Source organism: Nylanderia fulva, unplaced genomic scaffold (genome assembly GCF_048542155.1).
Source record: "Nylanderia fulva isolate GAGA-0341 unplaced genomic scaffold, ASM4854215v1 Scaffold126, whole genome shotgun sequence".
Lineage (NCBI taxonomy): Eukaryota > Metazoa > Arthropoda > Insecta > Hymenoptera > Formicidae > Nylanderia > Nylanderia fulva.
Genome location: NW_028189475.1, coordinates 170,307 through 179,707, shown reverse-complemented (window position 1 = coordinate 179,707; position 9,401 = coordinate 170,307). Strand labels below are relative to the sequence as shown.

Here is a 9,401-nt window from a genome sequence, read left to right as displayed (position 1 = left end):
TCGGCAGTAATTCGATTTCCCCTTCGAACGCTGTGGCTATGTCCTCGATAATAAAATGTGCGTCGTAGCCGGACATATTGTGAACGACTAGAGGGATACAACATGATTCTTTGTAATTTAAGTTACAATTTGAATGCGCAGGACCCCTGTACCGCCCGGTGAGGTGGCAATGATCGCGGACGCGTGTATCGTCTTCGTCAAACGGTTTTTCACAAATGTGACAATGCGTCGCGGTGCGAAATTTTAACCACTCGTCAGGCGTTAAATTTACCATGGGGACATTGGTCGTTAAAATATTTTTTACGCGGATTGCTAAATTTTTAAGCTGTTCGGCGAACCATGCGACGCAATCGACACTACGGCGGGAATTGTACGCGGACAACGAACTGTCGTACGAACATTGTACATAGTACGCGATGCTGAACACTTGATGGTGTTGATAATTTTTGGCATCTTCGGTCTTTGCCAAAACACACTCGAGGTCGGCGTACACTACAAACGGCAGCCGCTCCTTCCTCGTGTAGTTGTCGAAGCTGAGCCACTTGTCATTCTCGCTCGGCAACCGAATAGCGCAGTCGTTCAGTTTCCCGCAATCTTCCATATGCGCCTGCAATTTATCCACCGCTCCGAAATAATGTAGGCATCTGTAAAAAATAAAAAACTTAATGAAAATTTAATTAAAATATAATTTAAGTTTAATAAGTATATACTTACCGATCGCATATAAATTTTTGACCATGTTTTTTGCTCAGTTGTGAGCTGACGAGGCGAGACAGATTTTTAATGCATGTGAAATGCCCCACTCCGTGTTCGTCCTCCACGTACAGCAGATTGACGTGCCTGTCCTTCTTTTTTTCCGAAAGACGCAACGGGACGATGTTCTCATTCTCGATGATGTACACGTTTACGGAGATGTCGTTTGCAAGTTCGAATTTTTTAATTTGATTCACAGTCACTGGAAACTCAATGTTTTGGAGATTCAGCACTGTGGTGTAATGCGGATAGGAGGATTCTCGATCCACATGTATATCAGCGGGGTACAGAGCGGCCACCACCGACCATGCGAAACACGCATTGTCCGCTGATCGCACATTAACAACCGCTCTCTTTGTTACAATTTTTTGCGGTAATTTGATACGACATCCCGCGCGCATAGGATTATACTTATTTACATTCACTGTCAAATCTATTATCCGCGACAATGCCCAGCCGCTATCGCGTTCCTGGAACTCTTCTAGCGATGCTAGCGTGGGCTCGATTACGCGGCGCTCGTACCACTCGCGTACATCGGACGTGCGAAAGAGTTCAAAGTTTCTCGTGTTAATACTTTTATTGGCGCGCTTGTCACCGGACACAAATTCACCGTTGAAAACAGTGTTCACTTTTACACTGATGTGTCTCTGCAGCACATTCTCCACGTTCTCGACTACAATGTCTGCGGCATTTTCCAAAAACTGACGCGGTTCGATGTAGTCTGCGTTAATTATCGCACCGGTAAGTATACGGCTATCGAACGCCGTATCGATTTCGCGCCAAACGAGTCTTTGCGCGTTATTGCCGCCGCCACTGAATCCGCCGCCACTAGGCATGGATTCACCGACATACCGTCTCTGCAAGCGCACCTTTGCACCCTCGAGTCGCGCTATTCTCGCCACCAGAGATTGTCTATGTCCAATCGAGAGACGCGGACGCTTGGCACGGCTGCGTTCTTCCAGCTCTTCGATAAATTCTTCGCACTCTTGCAGCCATCCGAAATATTCGCCCAAGTTAGCAACTTGGCGGGAACGCTCCAACAGGTCGCGCTCAACGTTCTCCATTTTTGTAAAAAATTCACTTTTTCACACTTACTACAAAAAAAAACTTCTTTGCACACTAAACTTTTTTTTCTTGCACCTCGAATGAAGAGAGCGTGCGCTCGCCAGTGGTACTATGGCCCGGCAGCTGCATCGGTCCTCATTATATATCCCGATCATCCCTTTGTTCGTGGGGATGATGATGCAATTGTTAATTTGCGAGAAATATTTGTGCGATATCTTATCTTCGGAGAAAATTTAGATATCGCTGATAATTCTTAGAAATACATAGATAAGGCCGCCGTTTCATTTCACCCCGTCGGATCGACACGTCGCGCAAACATGTCGCAACCTGTACGGATCAACCCGCTTGATTGTCGGCAAACCTTTTGTTCTTAGTAATTCGCAGAATTATCTTATCTTCGGAGAAAACTTAGATATCCAATTGTCGGCGCTCGATCCAAGCCTGAAACGGCGGCAGCCATTCGCAGAATTTTTATCTTATCAAATTTAGATGAAGAAACGCAACCCCCTTAGTAATAGATATCCGATTGTCGGCGCTCGGGATCCAAAATGCGGCAGCCATTCGCAGAATTTTTATCTTATCTTGGATTTTCGGAGAAAATTTATGAAAACTTAGATACCACTCAAGCTTATCTTATCTTGTTTATGAAAATTTTGATACCTTACAAAGACGCCGCTTATCTTATCTTTGATACCTTACAAAGACGCCGCTTATCTTATCTTATCTTGTTTATGAACATATCAGGTAACATGATCCCCTTATCTTATCTTGTTTATAAATATATCAGGTAACATGATCCCCTTATCAGGTAACATGATCCCCTTATCAGGTTATCTGATATGTTTATAAACAAAAGATAAGCTTATCTACTGATAAGACCCCCTCCCCCCCCGCGTGACGTCACCCCCCTCGCCGCCGATTCCCCCCCGCCCCTCACCCCCCCTCATTGCCCCTGGTCTAGAACTCCCCTAGTATACCTACTAACATTATTTCGATGCATGAATCGAGCTCGAACATACGACGTAACGTCGATTCGATCATCATCATGCGCACGTCCGCTGATTCGAGACTTATGAGTTTGGTGTCGTTTATCTTGTGAAATCGCACTGTTAGCGGCCCGACACTTATGAAATTATACACATCGTTGTTGGGAGGGCGGGGGGGGGGGGTCATTGTTCAGGTAATTTTGAATAGCGTGACATTGCTTGTAGAGTCCTTTCCACGTTTCGAGAGATAGTATTAGCTGTTTCCCCGATGATCTCCTATGGCGATTTCCACGTAACTCGGCGGATCCACTCTGATGCCGATTTCGTGGAATTTAAATTCTGTGGCTGTCAATGCGTATCGTCGTGCCGATATACAAACTGCGTGAGACTTCAGCGAAACGCTGTAAAAATTAGATAAAAATTATAACTCGTAAAAAAAAATATATAAAAATATAAAATATAAAAAATATAAAAAGATAAAAGTATAAATACAAAATAAAAAAAAAGTTATACTTACTCGTCGCATTTTTTCTCGCACGTTTCATTACGTCTCGGCATGTAGTAATTCATGCTGCTGCTTCTTTTGATGCAGAACATTTTTCTCGAGGGTATTAAAAAGTGAACCACCAGTCAGAACAGTCGACGAAAGACATCGTATAAAAGTACTAATAATCAAGTAACGCTCATTTTTAAAATATTAGGAGAAGGGGTAAAATAATTCTTAGAAATATACGATCTCGTGAGAGGGGAACAAAGAAAAATTTTTTTTAAAGTAGTGGGGATAAATTAAATATTAGGAGAAGGGGTAAATCGAATTCCTAGAAATATATATCTGGAGGGAGGAACAAAGAGAAATATTTAAAAGTAATGGGGATAAATAAAAATTAGGAGAAGGGATAAAAGGAATTTTTAGAAATATATATATATATATACAGGGTGGACCATTTAAGTTGATAATGTGAAATATCTCAAAAACGAAGCGTTGGAGAAAGAAATGTTTTAAATAAAAGTAAATTGACTTTAAGGGGGAAAGCAAATTACATGATTTATGTTTTATTTGGAGGATATTTTCAAAGTCATTTAAAGGTCAATCTAATTTTTTAAAATAGAAATTTATATTTTTTATTTTTTATTCTTATTCTTCGTAAAAATATAAGCAACTTTTGTAGGAACTATTTTTTAATTTAGCACATACTGTAAGTTTCACAGATATTTGAAAAGTGGAAATTGATAAAAGAAAGTAATACCGTACTGTACAGTACAATTTTATAAGCATCCGCTGTACATTTTATTATTATTAGTCAAAACAAAAAACATTAACATAATTTAATTAGATTGCTGGTAGTGTTAGTAATTATTATAAAGAGTTTTATTCTCCACGTCTTTTATACAATATTTAAACACAGCGTATAAGTTTCTTCTAAGGTATGACTTATTTTGTGTACATCGGGCTTATCATTGTTATTAGTTATTAGTGTTGCCATTCCGTTCGGACGTACGATCTAACACATTTCCTGACATCGGCAATAGCTCATTTTTAATTTATTTATTATTAACTTTTGAACAAAATTTGTTTGCGTCTATGTGTTTATTTATTAATAATTTATTCCACTGTTGACCAATCGTGTTATTACTTACTACATAATGTGAGTATTATTTCTTTTTTCTGCGTACTTGATTGTATTTTAGATGAACTTATGCTGTTATATTTCTTTATTGTTATTTTAGATCTGCTTGAAAAGGACGTAAAATTGAGGTCGAAATATAGCAATTTAATAAAAATTATATGCCAGAGTGTCGAATAGAAGAGTATTGTTTTATTTATTATTTATAATTCTTGGTAATTTCAATAATTCGATTGTTAGTAATTATTGTCATTATTTAGACTCAGCAATGGAGTGTTTATCTGTGGAGGAAAAAGTTAAAATGGTTCTTATTTATGGAGAATCTAGGAGAAATGTGCAACAGTCTATTCTCCTGTATGCCGAATCTTGTTTCCTGATAGAAGAACTCTATCACAAATATCATTTTATCGTGTTATAAAGCAGTTTTCAGAAGAAGGAAGTGTTTAGCCAAAAAAAAGGAGCCGCTATCGGCGAAAATAAGGAAACTGCAGTGTTAGCTGCAGTAAATTACGATCCCCATATAAGTTCCCGAAAATTAGTTACCAATTCAGGAATTTCTAAAAGCAGTATTCTTAGAATATTAAAACGGCACAAATTCCATCCATACCATGTGTCGTTGCATCAAGAACTACATGGTGACGATTTTGTGAATAGAATAACATTTTGTAAATGGGCACAAGATATAATGCGGAATAATAATAACTTTTTTTTATCCGTATTATTTAGTGACAAATGTACTTTTACCAATCATGGTGAAGTAAATCGGCATAACATGCACTATTGGGCTGTTGAAAATCTACATTGGTTAAGAGAAGTGGAGCATCGGAGATCTTGGTCTGTTAATGTGTGGTGTAAAATTTTGGGAGAAAAAGTAATTGGGCCTTTTTTTATCGATGGCACATTAACAGGAGAAATGTACACAATCTTTGTAACTGAGGAGTTGCCGTTACTGTTGGAAGATGTACCATTAGAAGAAAGGCAGACCATGTGGTACCAGCACGACGGATACCCTGCTCATTATGCACGTATTGCTAGAAATGCTTTAAATCAGAATAACATTGGTCGTTGGATAAGACGCGGAGGTTCAGTACATTGGCCAGCTCGATCTTCTGATCTTACACCCCTAGACTATTTCTTATGAGGTTATCTCAAAGATAAAGTTTACATCGATGAACTAACAACTCTAGAAAACATGCAAGAGCGCATACGAAATGCTTGTGCAAATATTGAAAGAAACGCACTTTTACGCACACATCAATCTTTTCTACAAATAATTGTAAAGTGCATTGAGGTAGAAGGGCATTACTTTGAACATTTATAATTTAATTGAATTATGTTAATGTCTTTTTGTTTCGACTAATAATAATAAAATGTACAGCGGATGCTTATAAAATTGTACAGTACAGTACGGTATTACTTTTTTTTATCAATTTTCACTTTTCAAATATTTGTGAAACTTACAATGCTACATTGAAAAATGGTTCCTACAAAAGTTGCTTATATTTTTACGAGGAATAAGAATAAAAAATAAAAAATATAAATTTCCATTTTAAAAAATTAGATTGACCTTTAAATGACCTTGAAAATATCCTCCAAATAAAACATAAATCATGCAATTCGCTTTCCCCCTTAAAGTCAATTTACTTTTATTTAAAACATTTCTTTCTCCAACGCTTCGTTTTTGAGATAGTTCACATTATCAACTTAAATGGTCCACCCTGTATATATATCTGGTGAGGGAGGGAGAGAAATAACAAAGAGAATAGTATGTAAACAATATGTTTATTCAAAAAACGGATGATCGTCGCGATTGGCCGACCACCAATTAAATAATTTAAATACATTTTGTAACGCGCAATTTTTTACATGTTTATTATACCGTAGAGTATATGTAGGATCTAACTTATTTAATGCAGGTACATCTTCATATATGGCATCCAAGGTCTCAATGGTGAAACCGCTGCTCACACGTTCCTCGTCCATTATTTCGGCCAGCCATTTTCGCTTTTCGAGTCCTTTTACATACACGAGAGAGGACTCTTCTTCATCGTCTTCTTGTTCATTTATGCCAACAATAGCTGCCGTAATCAAGCGCTGAGCCATGCTGTATGGAACATTTTCATCCTCCCATTGTAAGCCATGATGATGCTGACGCCTTTTCGACTTTATAAGCACGCTCCATGGCACACGGCATGCGAAGAAATAGTGTGACAGGATATATTCTCTTCTCAGGATTGCCGCTTCCTTCACAATAAATCGTTTATTTAGGATAAATCCTTGCAGGTCGACAAACGTTGGTGCAGACATGATCTCTTCGATGTGAGTCAGTCGAGAGGTATTACGATACTCTTCAGACTCCTCCCTCTCTTTCTCACACACGTATTTGTGTAAACATTTTAAGGTGATTTTGCGCACAACGTTGGTTAACGGGTTGTACTGGATCACGCAATCGTGCATGATGAGATTATATGCTGTAGTATTATTAAGTATATTCTCCTTACACTCAAACTCTAATCTTACATCCACCGTTGCGCTCTTGACCGATTTGTTTTGTCAAGAACAATCGATAATCACAAACGGACCGTGACGTAAAAATAACGAGACGGTGAGACTCGGCTCGAGATACTCGTATCCGTAATAATTTTTGCAGAAACGTGCATACGTGTCATACAGAATCGACCATCTGTTTCTATCGAAATCCAGATTTATATCGTCGTACGGATAACATTCCGAGTTCAGATAGAGTTTCACGTTGGTTAATTTACAGTTGTCGAATCGATTCGTATCCTCAGACATGATATTTTTCCGCCCTGTCTGCAGAGCAAAAATTACATATCGCGGCTTCTCCAGTTGAGTCGCGGTCTTAATGGCCCACGAATGCTTGGTCGTACGCTGCAATAGTGGAAATTCGTATAGATCCAACGAGCGGAAACCCATGCTGATGTAACGTCCGCTTTCCAGAGCGCACAGTATCGACAGCTTCTTAATCTCGCTCAACAACACGTGTGGCATTCGCCATTGTATTTTGAATATGTTGATCACAGGCTCCAGTGCAGAATCTCCATACAGACAATTATTGTCGTTGCGCGCTCGTATTAAGATCAACTCATGATTCGCATTAATAACCACGCGTCTGTAATCCTCGCAAAATCCCAGCAACATGTGCAGCGGCACACAAAAATTAAAGTATTCATTCACAGTAGTCGGGCTATCCCAGCCTGCATTTCGCATAATCACGCTTCTATCGGATTATATTGTTACATAGTTTTTCAGCAGACTTGTTATTCCCACATTTCTGTTGCGATCAATCTCCACACCATCGATCTCATAGGGAATTTCGTCAAACATGAATGCGACGCAATTATTTCTCAGCGCCACATTGGATCCCTCAACTGGATGATTTATCCACAGTTCTCCCTCGATGTAGAGGAAACTCATACGGCAACGTATATAAATCCTGTTGTTGTATGGGTATTCTTATCTCGTCGCTGTGTCCAAATGTTGTGTTGGCAAACGGGTTGTATGTGTGAGTCTCAATCTTGACGATGCGATCGTCAAAGACTGGCTCTTCCTCGATGTTGAGAATCTCAGTCATTGTTCAGATGGCGCGCACCGCAAATCCCAAAGATTGTAAAAACGCAACGTTTGACGAGGTGAGTCTCTTTTTCGTAGTTGATTTGATATTAGCGAATGATGTTGCTGCTAGCCTGATTGTGTTCTTCGTGTCTTTATTCAACACGAGCATCCCGTCGCACGAGATGTTATCGCCGTCGTACGTGCAATCTAACTGTTATCTCTTCGTGTGTGTAAAGTTGGCGTATCATTTTGCGGAAACTCATTATATTTTGAGAGTTTTGACTTCCTTTTTAATAGTTTTAGAGTTCCTGATAGGTAAAACACATAGTTCTGCTCGTTAAAGCCAAAAAATTGCTTAGTGCAAAGTGAGACGCCAACTTCACGCAGCGTCTCACTTTGTCCTACGACATTTTCCGTATCAGAAATGATCAGAAATGAAAAGATCTATAGTTCTACATGAGTTCTAAGAAGAGTTCTACCTTCTAAAAGCAGAAAATATTAATTAAACCAAAATTAAAATAATCGGATACCTGTATCTATAGATGTCGAAGGGAGACGCCAGTCAATTTTTAACAGTTCTGCTTATTATAAAGTAGTTCTCGTATAGTTCTGGGTATTTACGATGAATTTCCAAAGAGTTCTGATAATTAAAACTCTTACAAATTATTTTAATTAATTATTTTACCCAAAAAACGCCTATTTTCCACTCTAAAGGTGAGACGCCAGTCGATTTTCGAGAGTTCTGTTTTCTCTAAAACAGTTCTCCTATAGTATTTGTCATGTACAATGAGTTTCCAAAGAGTTCTGATAATTGAAACTCTTACAAATTATTTTAATTAATTATTTTACCCGAAAAACGCCTATTTTCGACTCTAAAGGTGAGACGCCAGTCGATTTTCGAGAGTTCTGTTTTTTCTAAAACAGTTCTCCTATAGTATTTGTCATGTACAATGAGTTTCCAAAGAGTTCTGATAATTGAAACTCTTACAAATTATTTTAATTAATTATTTTACCCGAAAAACGCCTATTTTCGACTCTGATGGTGAGACGCCAGTCGGTTTTCGAGAGTTCTGTTTTTTCTATAGCAGTTCTGGTATAGTCATGGGCATGTATAATGCAATTCCGAGGAGGTCTGATAATTCAGACACATAAAAATTATTTTAATTAATTATTTTCGGCCGAGAAATGCATTTTCGGGTATATTAACTAACTGATCATATTTCGATAGTTTTATCGATTTGAATTAATATTTTACGACAATCTGCATATTTTTAATTTTTAGAATGTTCTATGTGAAAAAGTTATCAAAATATTTATGAGAAACTAACACACCACACACACACACACACACCACAATTTAAATTGCCTAAGACGTCAAACGTATAAATGTAAATAT

At 38.2% G+C, this 9,401-nt stretch overlaps 2 protein-coding genes across 2 annotated transcripts; both read right to left on the bottom strand.

Moving 5' to 3' along the window:
• Positions 1–710: 710 nt before the first annotated feature.
• Positions 711–1,830, bottom strand: LOC146724554 (uncharacterized). The gene has a single exon (XM_085479626.1). It carries the CDS (start codon positions 1,815–1,817, stop codon positions 711–713), a length of 1,107 nt encoding a protein of 368 aa, XP_085335752.1. The 5' UTR covers positions 1,818–1,830.
• Positions 1,831–6,982: 5,152 nt separating this feature from the next.
• On the bottom strand, positions 6,983–7,660 carry LOC146724553 (uncharacterized). The gene has a single exon (XM_085479635.1). It carries the CDS (start codon positions 7,658–7,660, stop codon positions 6,983–6,985), a length of 678 nt encoding a protein of 225 aa, XP_085335761.1.
• Positions 7,661–9,401: the final 1,741 nt, after the last annotated feature.

What these genes read in the sequence shown, in the direction of transcription:
- LOC146724554 (XM_085479626.1), bottom strand. Translation starts at nt 1,817, where the DNA reads ATGGAGAACGTTGAGCGCGACCTGTTGGAGCGTTCCCGCCAAGTTGCT.
- LOC146724553 (XM_085479635.1), bottom strand. Translation starts at nt 7,660, where the DNA reads ATGCGAAATGCAGGCTGGGATAGCCCGACTACTGTGAATGAATACTTT.